The sequence below is a fragment of the Stegodyphus dumicola genome, chromosome X2 (assembly GCF_044657685.1).
Source record: "Stegodyphus dumicola isolate Sdum_Otavi_A_Nest chromosome X2, ASM4465768v1".
Taxonomy (NCBI): domain Eukaryota; kingdom Metazoa; phylum Arthropoda; class Arachnida; order Araneae; family Eresidae; genus Stegodyphus; species Stegodyphus dumicola.
Window position 1 is genome coordinate 183,482,577 of NC_140781.1, and position 20,947 is coordinate 183,503,523.

The 20,947-nt window shown below is 35.2% G+C and overlaps 1 protein-coding gene across 3 annotated transcripts in view; it reads left to right on the forward strand.

Annotated features, from left to right (window-relative positions):
* The window catches only part of LOC118203539 (seizure 6-like protein 2), an 80,047-nt gene extending 71,726 nt beyond the window's left edge, over positions 1–8,321 (forward strand). Inside the window, exons 10-13 of one of the 3 annotated variants that reach the window (XM_035375824.2) lie at positions 1,164–1,343; positions 4,430–5,140; positions 5,262–5,343; positions 6,663–6,805. In XM_035375824.2, the coding sequence (XP_035231715.1) occupies positions 1,164–1,343; positions 4,430–5,140; positions 5,262–5,343; positions 6,663–6,672 (983 nt within the window). In that variant the 3' untranslated portion in view covers positions 6,673–6,805. Of the gene's footprint in view, positions 1–1,163; positions 1,344–4,429; positions 5,141–5,261; positions 5,344–6,662 lie in introns of all 3 variants that reach the window. The other 2 variants (XM_035375823.2, XM_085808755.1) reach the window with 2 other exon arrangements.
* Positions 8,322–20,947: the final 12,626 nt, after the last annotated feature.

Sequence of the window (20,947 nt, forward strand, 5' to 3'; positions counted from 1 at the left end):
TTTTTACAATATAAATTTTGCTTTGATATCGGACATTTTTAAAATTTTGAACAAATATGCATATAAAGTTATCAAATCGATTTTCTTATATCATATTTAAGGGTTCACACCAAAATCACTGTCAGTGTCCTCAGATTCTTTCTACGGTACTACTTTCCGCAAAACTATTTTCATGTGTATATGATTTAAAAAGAATAGTATTCGTTCTCAGCGAGGGAAAAAAAGTATAACTATAGATGCGAATAATTCGACAATATTTCACAATTCAGTATCTTAGCAAGCACTGCGCTGTGTTGTTGGACACATTACATATTAAAAAAATTATTTGACCTTCCCTTCTCTTGATCGAAAAGAAAATAACGAACTTCTGAATCTGTCTATCAGTAAATAAAGCACTACCATTTGCATAACGATGGTGAGCAAAGAAGGTCCTGTGAAAAGGAGATCTTGTGCATTATGAAATTGTTCCCTTAAATTTTAAATTATCCTCGGTATTTTTGTTACTTTGTAGAGTCATTAGGTTAATTGGAAGCAGAAAAGATGAAAAATATGCAACCGCCTTCGCCGGGAATCGAACCACGGACCTCTGGAATACCGACCCAGCGTGCTACCGTTACACCACGAAGGCACGCTAGGGAAGTGGGAGAAATACCTTATAACTTAATTCAAGTTTAATGTTGAAATACTTGTAGCTTGTCTGAATATAAAGAATTTAAGTTTTGATCAACACTTTTTTAAATACTTTTACAATTTCCGCTTCCGTTAGTTAAAAGAATAGGGAATAGCTGGTTTGGAGCAGACTGACTAAGTCAAGTGAGGTCCCAAACTCAGGGGTTCACCTTGAAGAGAAATTTGTGGTCGGAAAAAGTAAACTCTGCAATACAGTGACCTTGGTAAATCTGAAGTTTCTGCATAAAGAATTGAGCTGCATGCTTCAAGAATGCGCAATTTCTTTTGCATTAAATTTGCAGTGAGAAAATCAAGTCTAGAGTTAAAAGTATAATATTTATGTATGAGCTAAAAAAAAGTTTATACAGCTGAGATTCAATTTTTCTGATTTTAATTTTAATCATAATTCCATTTTCTAACACACTGACTTTATTGTTTTTGAAAATATTTTCAACTACACAAACAGGAATTAAAATTTATTTTTATCCTTACAGCGTTTTATTGCCGTCAACCTCCTGCGATTGCAAATGGCCACTTCGTAATGTCGTCCAATACAACAGTGTTTGGAACTGTGACAAGATATTATTGTGACGAGGATTTTGTTATGAAGGGAAAAGATACTATAACATGTGTAGCTAGTGGATACTGGGATGGTGAGCCACCTGTATGCATAGGTATGTAGTCATTCATTAATAGCTAGTTGCTGGGAAAGTTCTGGCTACTCATGTGTATACCAGTCGATAACTTCAAAAATCTAAGCATCCCTCACTTTGTCAACCATGAGTAGTTAAAAAGCGGGACTGTCCTGTTAAATTGTTTGTAGAACAAAACATTAGATGAGATATTACAAGAAACACTTTGTTTCACCTTTGCTTTTTTTCCCCTTTGATTTGTCTTTTATTTACAATTCATTGTTAAATTCTTCTTGTTCCGAAAATATATTCATTTTTTCATTTTTATGATATCAATATCGATACATCAATATTCACTACAACTCAGTTATTGTTAAACTAGGCTTTATTTATTTACATTAAAATGAAAAGAATTAATCGTCAAAACATTTTGCACGTGTCTGTGGCTCACTATCGTTCAGCTCTCGTCTAATTGCAGGTAAGCATCACTAAAACTCACGAAGTTATTGTTAAACTAGGCTTTATTTATTTACATTAACATGAAAAGAAAACTAATAAGAATTAATTGTCAAAACATTTTGCACGCCTCTTTTTGCTCACTATCGTTTAGCTCTCGTCTAACCGCGCGCTCATCTAGATGGCGCTTACTCAGTTAAGGTTATAGTTCCCTATATACACCTCTTTATTGATATTGATGTTGAATTACTCCAAATTTGAACATTAAAAGTTCAAACAGGAAGTTATGATTGACTTTAGACGAATAACTGGAAAACACATACCTGGATATATGCTGTTTGAATGTACCCGTTTTTAAAGAATGGGTAGTCATATTTCCAAACGCATCATATTTCCCTCGAAAGTAATAGACCTTGTACCAGACAGTGAAAAGATTTTAAAGTAACGCATATTCAAACTACTGTTTGTCCCCTAAGTTTATTAGATGGTCAATGCAAAACACATACGCAATGAGACTACACATCTTAGTTATTTTTGAACCTATAAGAACCAAAATCTTTCCATACTGGCACCAGCATTAGTACAACCTTCCATCTTTTTCTGGCGACATAAGCAACTGGCTTGCAGAGGATCGATTCGAATCGGAGATTTGTCCTCTACTTCTGCCTGTAAACGTCAACATTAAAATGTAGCGTTTTTGGGAACTACGACACGTCTATAACTATCGTCTATGAAGAGCAATGATGTATAACATATTTTCAATAGGCTGAAGAAACATATTAATCCTTATTTATAACTATAATTATGTGCAGTTATTTAGTGGTTTTTGCTATTTTACTTTTTCACTGAATAATAGTTGAGGACGATGAATTATTTAACGCACACGTTATGGATAAAACACTTCACTCAAAATACATCTGTTTCTCTAAAACGCACATTTATTATTATGCTGTGCATAAAAAATGTATAAATTGATTAAAGATGAATAAGAAGAAAAGTTGGGGAATTTATTTAAAAATTTTTCTTAACGTCTGAGTTCAAAAATAATCTACAATCTTCTGCTTGTGTGATACAAGTATTAAGAACATTTTATTCATAATTTTGAAATGACTCACGATTCTGTAGTTTTGTAAAAGTTTCGCAGAATCTGCAGTTTTAGCAGAATTGCTGTTTTTATAGAATCTGCAGTTTTCACAGAATCGATCACACTCGATTCTGCTGTTTTCGTGGTTAAAAAATTAATCAATAACGTGCATCGCTGTTTTAGCCTCCGCAGTAACTTTCCATGTATCCTATTTCTTCAACTTGTTCATTAATATCAGTCTAAGAATCTTGAACATTAACATTTTCCCATTTAATTTCTGTTGCAATAACTACGCTACTAGAATTTTTATGTGCAATAATATCGTCATAACATGTCTGGAAAAGCTGTTAGCTACATTCTGGAATTGTTGAGATGTCATTTTTATCTAGCCATCGTGATAGATAAATCATCGTTTTTATTACTCTCCTCTTTAAAACCCAAGGGAAGAGTTAAATAAAAATAAGAGGCTTTTGACATCTGAAAATATTGGAAAGGAAGATCATTTCATCACCGACTTGTTCTGCCTAGCGTGCCATGAAAACGCATTCCTACTTCACACTATATGCTTATTGTGTGTCATAGTCTTCTAAGAACTGGGTGTTGCAACAAAATGCAGACTTGTTCAAAACATAAAAAAAGATGAGGGAGATAGAATAATAGTTAAAATATTTATAACTATTCACAACAGCCTAAAGTCGGATGATTTTAAAAGAAGCTGGTTAATTGTGAAGACAGAGCTTGCAGAACTTCAAAAAATAAATAAAGGAAAAAAAAGAGACGAAGTCATCGATAAAATTCGTTCTATCCAATTTTCACACATTTGAAGGCTCGTCATAACCTTGTAATGTAATAATATAAGAATAGGAAAATAAACAGGGCAAAATTTTTTTTCACTATACCATGAATTATTATAACTCAATTCACTGTGGAGATAAGAGCTGTGTTACCAATTTTCATGTATTTTAAGCATCTCTGTAGCTGAATAAAATAACATTCTATTGTCAGCCTGATGTGCTAATCACTTCATCAATATTACATTTGTAAGCAACATTACACATGTAGGAAATTGGGGACCCAAAACTTCGCTTACTATATTTGCAAATGCATTATAAGTGTGTTCGCTATGCAGACCATATATATATATATACCAAGAGAGAGAGGTTTGAGTATATAAAATAACATTTATATTTATATTTATTAGGCAATTGCATTTCAAAATGCATCTATCTGTAAGTATGCGACTTTAAAACTAACAGTAGTATTCCTTAAACTGGATTTTCAACTGTGTATAAATACGGTTGAGATGCGATTCTGATGATGAAACTTAGCGCAACGATTTAACTTCATATCTCCTTATTACACTTTTGCTTTTCCATAAGACGTTAAATCTCAGAAAACAAAGCAATCAGGATAAACACTCCTTTGCTGATTATTACTTTTGTGTTCTTGTTCTTATTACCAAATTTATGAGTGTACTTTGTTATCAGTTTCATACTACTGAGAAGATTTGTCAATGATTTTAGAAATAACGAATTATTTTATTCATTTGTTTTAATATAAATATCAATTTATAAAAATTTCTTTCCAGCAAAAACAGATAGTAAAACTTCAACATTCTATACTAATACAGAAGAAAATGTGCCTGTATCTGATGTACGACAAGTTTTCCCATCGTTCGCATCTCCTTCTTCCTCATACAGCAGTACCCCTGAACCATCACAAATAGTAGATTTTAAGCCATCTGCTACACCTTCTGTGGTAACATATATTCCAGGCAGCGGTTATCCATCATATACAGAAGATACACTCTATGGCACGAAGATTTCAAACGAAACACTTCAACCTTCTCGAGTTATACCTTCCATTCACACTTTAAGCACCAGTACATGGCCAATCAATAATGCCTCAGATAAGTTTCGACCTGCATGGACACCTCCTCCACTGGAAATAATACCTGCAGATGATTTAGAAGACTCGTTTAATTATCTTGAAGAATCTCCCAGCAACAGAATACAAAATTATGAAGAAGCACCAAACAGAATACCTCCACATTTATATCCGACTCAACGACAGTCCTCTGAAATTGTGCCATCATCTTCATCATCAGTATCTCGGTACACACCAATTACTACAGCCTCTGTAAGTACGCAGAAGACAACACAAGACACCCCAATTATTACAGCAAACGATAATCAAGGAAATGATAACAGCATCTTCCAGAGGAATGACAAAAATGTTAAATATGGCCATAAGCACGATGGAAAATCTTTGAATAGTGCTCAGGCGAAGTTGAACATGGGTATGATATTTTCTTTATAAATCTGAGTTTTTTAAACTGAAAAGTACTTTTCATAACTGCAGTTTTTTATTTGTTATAATGAATGTTCCGTAATTTACTTTTATTTACATTTACATCTTAGGTGGTATAATTGCATTAGGAGTGTTTGGAGGCTTTATCTTGCTGGCAATAACAGTAACGCTTATCCTCATCTTTGTCCGACGGTAAGTTGTTTTAACAATTGTAGAAGAATATGTATTCTGATGAAGAAAGTAAAATAAACATGTGCTGTGATATAACACCAAGAGAGGCAAATATGCGTATTACAAGCGCTTAAATTATTAATTCTAAAAATGCGTACTATATTCTAAGTTTACCAAATCTTGACTTTTTGTTCAATTCAGTATTATTTTCTCTAACTTTACTTCTTTATTAATGCTAACCTATAACTAACTTTTATACCTGCAGTCATCATTAATACTTTTATAAAGTAATTTTAAGTTGCATTAATTTAAAAATTGATTAAGCATGAACTAAACGTGCTTTTATTTCTGAATGAACGTCTTTCTTAGGATACGGAGTAAGAATAAAATCTTGAGTTTTAATTATTTCATCCACATTATTTATGCTTCTAACAAGTTCTGTGTCCCTTGTATTCCCCGCCGCCATTGAATAAAGTATAATTAAATGAAGACGTAGATTTCAGCTTCGTTTTATTATCAAACAGTTTATATGGAATTAGTTGGTGACAATATTGTTGTGGAGACGGCGTTGGCTTTCATGGCTTGAATGTAAAGCTACACGAAAACATAAGCGAGGAATGACTTTAACAGTCAACAAAATACTTAGATATTGTTTTAATTTATAATGTATACCTGAAATATAATATTTAAAATATATTTTTCATTCGGTTTAATAACTTAGGATAATAATGTGCCATGTAATAAATTTACGTACCAGTTCTTCTGTTGAAATGCTGAATCCAATAAACCTAATGAAACGTTACTTCCCATGACTTAAAAAATGCAGAAATCATGATAAAAGTCCTTTAAATTCCAAAAAAACCGTAATATTTAGTTATTTTCATTGCATTTAATCATATTTGTGCATAACAACTTTATATATTCAGCTTTTAACTGTAGCACTCATATGTACCAAGCAAATGGTTGTGCACTTTTTATTTGAATATGTTTAACTTAATGAACAGGTTATGTTCTTAATGTAACTTAATGAACAGGTTAACTTAGGTTCTTATGCATAGGCAGTTAATATTATTCCATAAACTCTTCAGTCTAAAAGCCTCAATTTTATAGTCCCTTATGCATTGAGAAAACATTTCTAGGCTCTATTTCCGCTCTATTTGTAAGTTTTTGTGATTTGATCCAACTCCTTTACCGCAGAGGCACTGCTTTTAGCTTATCCTAACCACCAGCGCCTCTGTTAACAGAACACTAAATTATTTTCTTTTGGTGGCGGATTCGCTGTTATCGAGAACCCCAGCGCCTCTGCCCCTCTTAATACCACGCGTTCACTAACATTTCAGGGTTCACTAGGCCTAACCACTCACTCCAGGATGCTTCTCTTCAGGACTCGAAGCCAGAGAACATCTCGCCGGTCTCTGGACACTACAACCATTACTACTTACGATAGCAGTGGCAGTGGAGAACATGGACTTCATAAGTTTTACAAGAGGGCTTGGGAAAATTTGCGCTATGATGGCAAAAGTTCAGGATTCCCCTGCGGCTTCGAGCGACCACATTCACCTGTAACTCGCCAGGAAACACTGGACCATCCAGCCATCCGTGGTAACGGCAGAGGGACCATTGAAGGTTTCAGGGAAGCAAGTGAAATTACTGTTAATGATGTTGCTGCGCTATATGCTCGTCCTGCTAAGCGGGATAAGCATGGCGGTATGTCTCGTAGTCATTCTCATGAACATTTACGGGATGATAGTCCCTCCAGCGATAAAAAAGCTATACGAGAATGGTACAGTCAGCAGTTGGGTCATCATTCTAGAAGAGGAATCTTTTAATGTTGTATATGTATAATTTATTATGAAATGTAATTAAGAAAAATACCATACTCACACACAAAAAATGTGCTCCTAATACATTCAAAAGATTTCCTTTCTTACTATAAGAAATATGCCCTTTCATGCAAATATTATATTTCATGTAATTATGTCTTTATTTAATATTGCAAAACTACACAAAAAATCACCAATCATCATCGGCCAGAAAGAAATGCAAAATGAAAATTATATTTTCTGCTATTAGATGTTACGAGACTATTATCCATAATCTGTAAGGTTAAAAAATGGCTCAAAATTAACATAAAAAATGTTAGTACTGAATACTTTTATATAAGTTGCGTATTTAAACTTAAAATAGTTAGAACCTCACTTTTATTTCTAAAACTTGTGTTACGTTATGAAAATCGACCTTGCGTGACCCAAAGTTTTCATGCTGTGGTTAATAATTACTTGACTACATGCATATTATCACAAACATGAACTACTCATTAATTTCGAATGTAGGACGAATTTCATTCTAGACCTGAAGCCTTAAATGTAGAATGAGAAAAAGTTCAAAGTTGCACTGAAATCTTAATTTATTTACTGAATCTGATGTCTTACCTTTGTTCAGTGTTTCCACTTGTTAATCATTCCTTCATTGTTGCGAAATTTCGCGCGTTTTTGTTATTGTGTCTGTTAGTTGTGAAACTTTTAAGTGACTGTAGATGAATGTAATTTTTTGTGAATATTATACGATTGACCAAATAGATATGTTAAAAAAAGCTTTTAAATATGTAAGAACGTTTTATTAACTTATGCTATAGTTACACATACATTACAAATTGTTTTCCTCATAAGAGTTCATTATTTATTGCACCATTTTGAGCAGATTTATATTTCGATGTGAATAAATGCCTTTACTGAATGAAGTCATTTTTTATGTATTCGATCAAAACTAATATACTGTAATAAACTATTCGTGCCATCATGTGAGAAACGCTTACAGTTTATATGACTGTGAATAAATATTTATATAAATAAATTACATTCGTGTAAATTAATTTATTAGGCATTAAAATGAAATTTCATTTCATTAAAGGCATTTATATTTTAAATGTTTGGTTCAATTTACAGTGATCATTCTTGCTTATTTAAAACATTTTAATAAATAAAGTATTTATGAATTTATTTGTGTTTTGTTTTTAACATAGAATAATTTTTAATACATTCATGTTTTTAATGTAAACAAATAATACTTCTTTCAAAGACAGTAGTTCTCCTATAATAGATTCCAAAAACTATTGCAGTTATGCGAAACTAAGGGTAACACCAAACACTGTTAATGCTCTCAACCTTAAGGCTGCATATGCTGAGCGGATGTCTGATCAATTTCGGCACAGGATTTTTTAAAATTATCTCCCCGCAATTTTCTTTATTGAACGGGGCGGGAGTTCAAAATATAGATAGAACACTGTTCATATAAATAGATAGAAATATGTGATATTCATGTAATACATATAAATCTGGTAGAGTTTAATCGATAAATTATTCACAGTAAGTCCAAAAACATTTAACAAAATAATACTGAACTCTACTTTATTCTGTACATTGTACATTTACAGTGGATGGACAAAAATATGGAAACACCTTGTGAAATGCATGTTTGAAAAGAAAGATTGATTTTAATGAAATATGTAGGCGGCGCTGGCGGTTTTGACTACTGATGCCACCTATACAACTTTGTAAATGTGCTAAACAGTTCAGTTGTTGTCGGAGTACTGTTATGTGAAGTTGTCATTGCATTATGTCAGAGTTAACAGACTTCGAACGTGGGCAAATTGTTGGAGCACGTATGGTAGGTGCTTCCGTAAGCAAGGTAGCCGAGGTGTTTAGTGTTTCAAGAGGTATTGTATCGAAGATTTATTCCGCATATTTGAAAAGCGGAAAAACATCATCTGCTAAATCACAGCGCGGACGAAAGTGTGTCCTGAGTGATCGTGACAGACGATCATTAAGGGCAATTGTGACGAAAAATAAGAAGACCACAGCTGCAAAAGTTACTGCTGAAATGAATGTTGTGTTACCGAACCCTGTGAGTACCAAAACAATTAGAAGGGAGCTTCATAAACAGGAAATTGCTGGCCGTGCTGCAATTGAGAAGCCACTCATCAGTGATGCTAATGCCCGTAACAGGAAAAGGTGGTGTTTAAGTCATAAAGCCTGGACTATAGAGCAGTGGAAGTGAGTAATATGGTCTGACGAGTCTTCTTTCACATTGTTTCCCACTTCTGGCCGAGTTTACGTCTGGAGAACGCCATCTCAAGCCTATAATACAGACTGTTGTTGCCAAGAGTGAAACATGGCGGGGGGTCTGTTATGGTTTGGGCAGCCATATCGTGGTTCTCTGCCAGCCCCATGATAACTGTGTCAGGGCACATGACTGCCAAGACTTATGTGAACATTCTGGCCGATCAAGTTCATCCCATGGTACAAACTTTGTTCCCCGATGGTGATGGTGTCCTCCTAGACGACAAAGCCCCTGTTCACACAGCTCACATTGTCCAGGACTGGTTTTCTGAGCACGAGGATGAGTTGTCCCATCTCCCCTGGCCACCACAGTCACCAGACCTGAATATTATCGAACCTTTGTGGTCTACATTGGAACGGAAAGTGCGTTCTCGTTATCCACCGCCAACATCGTTATCTGAACTTGCCACCGTTTTGCAGGAAGAATGGTATAATATTCCCTTGGCAAACATACAGGAACTGTATTTATCCATTCCGAGAAGACTGCAAGCTGTTTTGGATGCCAACGGGTTTCCTACACCATATTAAGCAAAGAAACATGTTTTTTTTAAAGGTGTTTCCATATTTTTGTCCAACCCCTGTACAAGGTACTTTGCTTCGGTCGCGCGTATAGATATAACAGATTTTGATAGCTTAAACTAATTCTCAAGATATGATACAGCAATTCAAAAATAATGCACTTCTGTAGTTTACTATGTACAGTGTTAAGCGAAGTATTAATGTGAACAGAACAATAAAAATCGTGCCTTTTATTAAATGGTTATACTACAATGAAGGGTATTTTTGCGCATGTTCAGAATTTCCGAAGGAAAACAATACTAATAACACATAACATGATTGAGCAGCTGTATTTCATCAAGCTATGGCTCGCTTCCATTCAATGTGTATTTTATAGCTTATAAACAATGGTGTTATATACATAGTTATTTTATTATTTAGAGAAGATAAGTGTGATGGTGTGGGAGTGCCAAAGGTCGAGCAGCGCGTTATTGAGTAGGTGATCATAATGTTTTGGCTCTTCAGAGTATGTGCGGGATCTTTCTCCGTGCGAATTAGTCGCTCAATATCGTAATCGAAGCCCTAGCATGCTTTCATTTCTGTATACTAAGAACATATAGTGAATTTAAGTTTCAGAAAGCAGCGCCTCCTTTTGCGCTGTATCACGTAAAGAACATCAGTAAAACAAAAAGACGAAAGTAAAAGTCAGGTGGCCGCCATCAGTCGACGAAAAAGGTGAGTGTCTGGTCGAAGGTCCAAATCAGTGAACCAAAGAATCTAGTATAAGTAAAAAATGTTAAGGATGGAGAATGTGGAGATGGATATTTGCGCTTTTCTCTGGGAAATGGAGAACATCTAAGAGAGTTGATGCAGTTGTTATGATGAGTGAGAACTGAATAGAAGAAATTTCTGGCAAGTTTTTGAATATAATCTTGAATTGTATCTACTTTGAGATCACGGTGGATATATGAATTTGGAATGAACCGTGGCGCGTTGATGATCTCTCTGAGTGCTTTGTTTTGAAGAACTTGGATGTGTTGAAGGTGAGTTTGGGCTGCGTGTCCCCAGACAGGACTAGCATAGAGTAATGCTGGTCGAAGTATAGATTTATATAAAAGGAGTTTGTTAGAAACGGACATATGACTTCTTCTGCCAAGAAGCGGGACCACAGTTGCAAGCGTGATATTGATTTTTTTTTTCACAGTTTCCCTGAGATGTTTCTAAAAAGTCAATTTTTTATGAAGAATGACTCCTATATATTTAACCTCGTCAACCCATTCGATTTCTTCATCAAACAGAAGAGGTCTAGGTGGAGTGAAATTTGTTTGGCCTTTGCGAAAAATTATTGCTTTTGATTTTTCGTTATTAACTGCAATCCTCCAAAGAGTAAGCCAATTTTTTAGATGATTGAGGTAATGCTGAAGAAGGAGCTAGACATCAGTAACAGTAGAAGCTTGGGTCATAATTGCAGTATCATCAACGAAAAGAGCAATGGTAATTTGTGGGTCCTTAGGAATATCGTAAATGTAAATGTTATATAAATATGGAGAAAGTACAGATCCTTGAGGCACTCCAGCGAAAATTTTTTTCGTGGAAGAAACAGAACTGCCAATTTTCACTGCAAAGATACTGTCTTGGAGATGAAGCAATAAGTCTAATACAATGATCGGGGAAGTTTAACTTGATAAGTTTGTATATAAGTCCCCGGTCCCATACCCTATCAAAAGCTTTCGCAATATCAAGGAAAATGGCTCCGGTAGGGAACTTACAATTAAAACCGTCAGTAATATAGTTGATGACACGAAGCAGCTGGTGATTAGTACTGTGAAGATGACGGAAGCCAACCTGTTCTTCTGGAATGTAGGAGTTCTGTGGAATAATTTGATTAAAATGATAAAGAATAACTTTTTCAGCTATTTTAGAAAGTTGACTGAGAAGGCTGATTGGGCGGTAGTTCTGGGGAAACGTTAAAGTTTGATGCGGTTTTGGGAAGACGACGATGATGGCATGTTTCCATATATTAGGAAAGTAAGAGAATTTGATGATAGAGTTGATTATCTTAGTAAGACAAGTGATGGCATTGATAGGAAGATGTTTCAACGCTTTGGTAGAAATACCATCAACACCAGGAGCTTTTCTGGGTTATAAGGAGCCAATATAATCGGCAACCAGCTTAAGCGTGGCAAGGAATGTAAAGTTCAAAAGACATGGGATTTTTAAGAAGGTATTAACTGTATCATTAACTTTAGAGACATGATTGTTGTCATAGAAGATAGTAACTAATACTAAATCAGAAGTCAAACAACAAAAATCAGCGTTATATTTACCAAATTTTCACAGGACTAGTTTCGATGGTTTTACCGAACCACCATCCTCAGCTGCAAAACCGCAAATGAACCAAATAGGAAATAATGATTAGATAAGATAAGAAAGCCTGGACAAGAATAAGCAAGTGGCGCCATCTGTTGGTAAAACCAGAACTAAAACATAATTTCTTTAAAGGCCGAAGGCAAATTTGGATTGGAATTAGGATCGTTAACTAGAACAGAAAGATTTTTATGAATGTGAAATGCCTCTAGAAAATCCAGTTCTCCAATGGAAGATGTTTTTTGAATAATTTTGGCAGCAGAAAAACTGAAAGTGTGGTTTTCGGACCAACAATGTTGAGCAACAGAAGACTTCTGTGTTTCCTTTTTTCTAACATATGCCTCATGTTCCTTGACGCGAAATTTTAAGGCTCTCTTAGTTTGGCCAATGTAAATTAAACCACACTGGCAAGGAATCCTATAAATACCCCAGGAATTCATATCCGGAATGGGGTCCTTGAGTATGGAACTCGGAATTTTATTGATGGGAGAATAAACAACCCGAAAGTTAAATTTCTGCAAAATATGTGCAACTTTATAGCTAATTGATGGAAAGAAGGGAATGACAACAGAATTTTTATAATCTCCTAAAACAAGAGTGTGCCTTTTAGTGTGTTGAGATGAGAATTTTTTAACTGCTTGATTAATAATGTTGGGTGGAAAGCCCCTGTGAATAGCTATTGCTTTTAAATAATTTAGTTCTTCATCAAGGGCTAGTTTGGAGGAGCAAACTTGAAGAGCACGGAAAACATAGGAATAAAATGAAGCTAACTTTTGTTTAGTCGGATGACATGATTTAAAGTGTGGTGGAAGGCAAACCGATGAAGGTTTACGGTAAACCGTAGTACTGAAGTTGGATGTGTTACGTGTGACCAGAATGTCGAGAAACGGAAGAGAATTGCAAGTCTCAAGTTCAAAAGTGAACTGAATAGCAGGATCAATAGAATTCATTGTTGAAAGAACTTTATTTAAATCATCTTTATTACCTTCAAACAGAGTAAAAGTATCGTCTACGTAGCGGAACCATGCCGGGAAGTTTAAAGTTTCAAACAATTTTGATTCATAATAATGCATGTAGATATCAGCCAGGATGGGACTGAGGGGGCTTCCCATGTCTAATCCCTCAGTTTGCTTGTAATATTTATTTTGGAAAACAAAATGTGTTTGTTTCAAACAGAGTTGAGTGAGAGAAATTAGCTCATCAATTTCGATGCAAGAGAAATGAAATTCGCGAAGTCTGGTTTCTAGACATCTTAATGCACCCTCCACTGGGACATTGGTGAATAATGATTTTACATCAAAAGAAACCATGAGTAAATTACTAGGAGAAATGTTTTTAACTTTTTTTACAAACTCTATTGAATTTTTTATGGTGTAAATGTTATTGTCTAATAGAGTTGAAAATCTAGAAACTAAATATTTAGCTAATGGATACGAGGCAGTACCTAAATTTGATACAATAGGACGGAAAGGAATACCACTTTTATGAATTTTGGGAAGAGCATATAATCTGGCACAATTCGCAACAGATGGGATAAGTGAATGTTTTAAGTTGCCTGAAATGATTTGCGAAGATTTGATCGCAGTTTTTAGTTTTGACAAGTCCGAAGGTGAAGGATCTTTAGGGATCGGATTATATGGTCCTTCGTTTAAGAGTTTAGTGACACCATCGATGTAAGTGTTCCTATCCATGACGACTATCTGGCCACCTTTGTCGGCCTTTGAAATAATAATATCCGGGTTAGAATGAATTTCACGCAATGTAGCTCTTTCTCTCGCAGTTAGATTTGGTTTCAAAGGTTTATTATTGAATTTCACATTATGAGCGATAAGATGCCTAATCATTTCTTTCTGTGAATCTGAAACTTTACTGAACTTGAAAGCTTTTTCGATAGGAGCCAAAATCTTTGGAATCGAGGGTTTACAGGTTTGTGAGAAGTTAAAATTATATTTTAGAATTCTCTCTTGTTCTTCTGAAAGACTAACATTAGAAATATTAACTATTGGCTTGATGTTTACAATGGGAAGATTTTTTGAACTACTTGAACTGGAAGATTGTAAAAGAAGTTTTTCGAATTTAACTGCAAGGGTGTTTTTATGACGGTTAACTGCATTCTCCGTTCTAGACCAAGACTTTTGTTCAAGGGCAGTGAATTTTGGATAGGATTTAGCGAGTTCCAGATGAAGCTTATAGAGTTCACGTTCAATTTTGGACAATTGTTGACGTGTATCCCTTATGACGGACCGAAGTAAGGCAAGCTTGCAATTTAACAGAATTCTTGAAACGCGACTCGAAGGTTTTTGATTAGATTTGATTTGAATAAAATTTGGGATCAATTTTTTACATTTACATTTAAGTAAAAAGTCAAGATGATTCAGGAATTTTTGCCGTTTCAGGCGTAATTTAGTGAAACGATTAACGGATGAAGGCATGATAAACAATACCGAAAATCAAACTAAATTAACTAAACAATAATAAAGCACACACAAAACAGCAGAAAAATCCCTCACTGAAATTAATAGAAAACAAAACGTAAGCCAAATGCATGAAATCAGACAAGCAAAGCACAATATCCAAATATACAAAATATAAACATAACTTGAAAATTGCAAAAAAGTACTTACCGAAAGTCATGCAATCACAAAATGCCGGCCACACCACGTGCAAAAAAGAAAGCAAAAAATAAGCCTGTTTGGGGCTTCTATAATTAAGACACAATAACACGCCGAATAAATACTAAATAATAATACTGGTTTTACCAACAGATGGCGCCACTTGCTTATTCTTGTCCAGGCTTTCTTATCTTATCTAATCATTATTTCCTATCTGGTTCATTTGCGGTTTTGCAGCTGAAGATGGTGGTTCGGTAAAACCATCGAAACTAGTCCTGTGAAAATTTGGTAAATATAACGCTGATTTTTGTTGTTTGACTTCTGGATTAGTATTTATTCGGCGTGTTACTGTGTCTTAATTATAGAAGATAGTATTGGGAGTAAACGTTTCTTCTAGTATATCTGCAAAGGTGTTAGCTTTACATTCGTCTGAATAAATCATTCCGTTGGTACCATGAAGTGGCAGAAGTTGGTTGAAGGGTTTCTTAAATTTCTTTGCTATGCCAAAAAGAGAATTATCTTCAGTTGCGAGAGAGTTGAGGAAGTTTCGTCAGCGTTGCGTCTTGAAGTTACTAATGTCCTTTCTGATGTCACGTTGAAGAGCGTTCAGTTGCGTTTTGAGCCTTGGGTCTCTTGTATTTCGCCAGTTTTTCCTAATACGATTTTTGAATTTGATTTTTTGTCTTATGCTGGCTGGAAGAGGAAGAAAAGAATGGGAACTGATGAATTTATTGGTTGAAAAATTGATAGCATGTTGAATAAAGGTGGTAAACTTCTTGATTTCAGACTCAATATCGTCTTCATTCGTAATTTTAGGATTTCCAGGAATGGTATCTGAAATGATTTTTGAGAATTTTTTCCAGTCTGTAACGCCAATACTCTTGCCCAGTGAAGGTAAGTAACTATTTATGCTGATTTCAAGAAGAATGGGATTATGGTCAGATGAGAGAGCTGGAATAACAGAAATTTAGCAATTATAGTCCAGGCTGTTAGATAGAAAAAAAGTCAGTAATAAAAGAACTATTATAGCCGTAATGCGTAGGTTCATCAGAGGCATGAATGGTATAATTTTTATTTTGAATCATGCAAAAAATTTCTCGTCCTTTTCTATTGCTAGCTCCTTGATTCCAGCATTGATGCTTAGCGTTAAAATCTCCTCCAATTAAAGCAGGGGAGTTAAAATCCAGTAGCTGTTCAATTTCAGAAATGATTGGACTATTATTAGGAGGTATGTAGATATTAGAGATAATGAATTTTTTGTGCTCAATTTGAATTTCGATAGTATTGCTTTCAAAAGAGGTAGAAAAATTTTGTTTGAGTTGATGTTGGATGTTCCTTTTAACAAAAGTTATAATTCCACCTCCGCGTCCGCTTTCTCGATCCGTACGGTAAATAGAATAATTTGCGTAAAGCACTTTTAGCGCAGGTTTCAAATGCGTTTTCTGTATAAGAATTACATCAGGTTCCAGTTCCAGAAGAAGATTGCCAAATTCATCTTTTTACTTAAAAAGGCCATTAGCATTCCATGAAAGAATTTTGATGTTTCTCAGATTAATACTGCGTGGCATGTTAAAGGCAATTACTAATTTTGTCAAGAATGTCCACAATTGCACTTATTTTGTCTATAGGCGAAGTTTGCTTCTTCATAGCAACTTAATATGAAAATAAAAATTATCCTTCTTTCCATCTTGCGCTCACAAATCGTTATGGGAATATCCATTTACAGTTATAAAAGTCTGAAAAAAGCATGTCTGCGATGTTATCGTCATGCGATGATTTGTAGATACTTTATTTTTTACCACGATATTTTCGACGACGATGTTTTTAAACTGCGAAGTTTTCTAACCGCTTTATTTTCGACGACGATGTTTTAGGACTGCGATGTTTTGTAGCACGACGTTTTCGTCCGCGATGTTTTCGGCTGTAACCAAACTTTGTAGGTCGCAGACGTCGTTATCTTCCATAAATTTCATTTCCTCGTCCATAGCTCTTTTCCATAGTTCTTGTTCTACTTGTGGTAGATTTACAATATCTTCAAATGTCAGAGTGTCTTGTTGTGCAAACATTACTTGGTAAATCTCAGGATTAGGATACCTAACTGGCTGTTTCTTTTCTCGAAGATTATCTTTGTTCCTCCTTCTTATTTGCAGCATTTAATTCGCCGTTATCAGTGTCTGGAATTGATTTGTCTTCATTTTTAATGTCATCATTGTCATTTTCACTCAAATCAGAACTATCGGAAATATATTTTTGATTTTCTACTTTCTTCTTTTCTTCATTAAATTTAACATTTCTGGAAACAGTGATGCGTCTTGTTTCTGGAATCATTAAACGATATCCCATTGTGGAACAACCTACAAATATCCTTCTGACAGATTTTTCATCTAGTTTCTTTCTTTGCGATAGTGGCACAAGAGTATAAACATCACAGCCAAATACACGAATGTTTGTTAAATCAGGATTTTCGCCATACTTCAGAAAATAAGGAACACGATTGCCAGTCGAATTATTTGGGAGTCGATTATTTATGTAAGCAGCCCTACGTACTGCTTCACCCCAAAGGAATTTTGGTAATTTTGCCTCAAGTATCATTGCTCTAGCTTTTTCCAGTACAGTTCTATTTGCTCGTTCAGCAACACCATTTAGAAATGGTGTATAGGGAAGTGCAGGATCTATTTTTACACCTGCTCTTTTAGCAACATCATGCAATTCTCCACTGACATATTCTTTGGCATTGTCACAGCGCAGTTTTGTAACAGTTGGATTCAAGTTAAAGAATAGCTTGAGTTCATCAGCAATGTCACTTTTTCTTTTGAGCAGTCTCATTTCCATAAATCGCGAGTAGTCATCAATTATAGTCATGAAATACTTTTCCCCATGGAATGTTTGAGGTTCTATTGGATCACACATATCAGTGTGTATAGTTATATCAATTTAAAGAATAGCTTGAGTTCATCAGCAAGAACGGCGAGAACGGAGCCGACGCCGTTCTCGCTGTGTATTCTGATTATCATTTTGAAATAAAGATCACTTATTGCTGCCTCTGTCTTTTTCCAAATTTCATCACTTTCTGACCACTCTTTCTTGGTGTTGCATTTTCAATATCGAGCAGTGTATGTTTATTTCCCAAGAGGCCGTTGTTATGGAAAGGAGGTGCCTCGAAATTACTGTTCTACTCACCTTTTGAATATCCCCCACTACCGCACCTCCACTGACAAGGTTAGACTAATCTTGTCATTGATGCCTGGAGTTTTTCTATAGTACTGTCTGTGATCTTATCTTTACAGTCACAATCGGTTGTACTTAACATTCTTTTAACTCTTTGTTCCCTTAAAAGTGTTCTAATATTTAATTATAAATCTTTTCCGAAGAGCTTTTAAAGCTGGTCTTAAAACTACTAATGTTGTAGTAAAATTAGACAGCATTCCAAATACTATCCAGTACAAAACTTGAATTTACCGCCCGGGGCAGGAACCCTGGCTTGCCCCCCTCTAGATTCGGAACTGCCTTTATTGCATGCCACCTTCATGCTGTACAATTGTGATGGCAAGTAACGCAACTTCCACATTTGCGGAATTTAATATATTGAAGCCCCTTAAGTAGTCTGTCGAGACGTGACAAAAGCAAAGCATGAAGCTTCTTTAAATTTTATTAATTCGAAAAATCATGCTTATATTGCAATGATATGATGAGAATGAGAACCTATAACAATACTGCCTGACAGATGACGTATTTTTCATCTTCAAGTTACTCGTACCTGACATACGAAATTCTACTTAAAAGCTCAAATAAGCCTTTTTTGCACTAAATCTTAATTTTACTGATAAAAGGTATATATTAACTACTTATTTGTTGTTCAATCATTTATAATGAAAGCCTGCTGCAGGAGAGGAGATAGTATATTCTAAATTAACTGTCTCGGATTCATATTACACATGGGAACTACCTGAAAACTACTGTGCAGCTAACCCATTTGCGTAGAACTGTAATAAGAGAAGCTTCCAGTATTACCCACCCAGCCAGGGAGTAATCTGGAAAGGAGCAACCATTAAAGGGAAAACCATGATATTAGAATTCATTACTTAATACTTGCCAAGAATTTTTGCTGTCAGGAATATCCCTTGGAATGAAAGTTACAAGTTTTACTTAACATATTGAAAGAGATTATTTGTTGACCTACATTAAATATCTATACATATCACCTAAAAGAATGATGAGTAAATTAAAATTTCTTGCAATCTAATATTGTTAGTTAATAGCATGCTTAAAGTGGCTATGGAAACAAGAGAAAACTACATTGCTGGCTATTAAAATTACTACACGAGGAAGGAAAGAGAATACAGAAATCTTATTTATTATACCTATGTACTATAGTAGAAGAAAGACATAATTAAATTTGCAGATGATTTTGGATATACAGCGTACAAAATTCAGTATGCAGAACTGCAACCTCTGGCAGCAAAACATTTAAAATCCAGCTGGAGTCAAACTGAGCTTGAATGACAGATAAGGTACTTCATTCCAAACAGCTTCAAGTCTAAGCCGAAAAAAAAAAATCAATCGTAGTGGCGTTCCAGTCTCTAAACAACTCATCATAGATGTTCTCAATGGATGACAAATCTGAAGAATGTTCTGGTCAGGCAATAGTCAAACACCCTCTGTATCCAGGAAGGTCCGGACACCATGGCAACATGCGCTAATGCATTATGTTGTTAAATGATGGTGTCATGATGGGAGACACTATCAAAGATGGGACACAGCCACAGTCTACCACATCAGAAATGAAAGACTTCAAATTATCCGTTAAACTAACAAAAGGTGACTAGGATGTATACCCAATTGCATCCCATATTTAGCTGCCAAGTTCTGGACCTGTATGACGATGACTAATGCAAACTAGCAACGTTCGTTCGTTCTCAGTTCTTCCACATCTATCACCATGCTGTATGCAGAACCAGGATTAATTAGGAAAGACAATGTGATGCCACTCCCGTGTCCAGTGTCATTGTTTATCGTACCACTGTAGGCATGCCTGTTTCTGCTGCAGCTTCAAGAGAAGCCCAAAAAATGGTCACCATACTGACCGTTCTTGTTTCTGCATGTCATTCTGCACACTATGCTATGTTCTTAACTCAGGGAATGTGACATGGCAGTGCCAAGAGGACAACGTGTCTGTCCTCTCTGGTGTTAGTTGCCGCTGAGATCCTGCATGGCGCTTAGTATGTATGTCTCTCATGGACCTATCCATTCCGTAGTTGCCTGACCATCATGGGTCCCAACCAACATAAGTAGGAATGTCACTGATGATAAACTGCAGTCCGACAGTCCATGGTCCTGCTGTAGTTGAATTCTGACACATGCCGATAAGTTTCTTCTTCTCACATAGTGTGTAACACCACCTTCAAACAAACAACCAATGATGAAATGCGATTTTCAAATGACAAACCCAGGTCTTCCCATTTATGCACAGTGTAGACAGTGTTATTTATGTCTGCTTGTGTACATAGGCTGGAATTCTGACCATTTTGCATATCTCAGCATATACTTTTCATGCAAATCTAATGTTTGTTGCATACTGCCTTCATGGTACAGCAAAGGTTAATAGCCAGGTATGCACAGAACTAATTTTTCATCAGTTAGACACTAGAAATCAGCAGATTATCGCATTTAACTTTTCAAGCCTCCATTTTAATTGAGATTCTTTCATGTCTGCTGTGAAAATTAATTTCTTTTAAAATTATGCATCAATGCCTGCTGCAGCAATCTTTCTTTTTGCTTCTTTACAAATTCTGTTGATATATTCATCTTAAAATTAAACGTTCACATTTCTCAATAATTTTTGTGAAAAAAAGAGAAAATCCTTCTACAGTAAAATCACTTGTAACTGCCAATATCAGAATAACAGAACTTTTAAGCGTCTGAACTTAAATCCAAAATTTAGGGCTACAAGATAAATATATAATGGGCTAATAATTTGGAGATTTAAATGTGGTAAACATTTTATGTTTCTGATACACAGTATAACCAGCC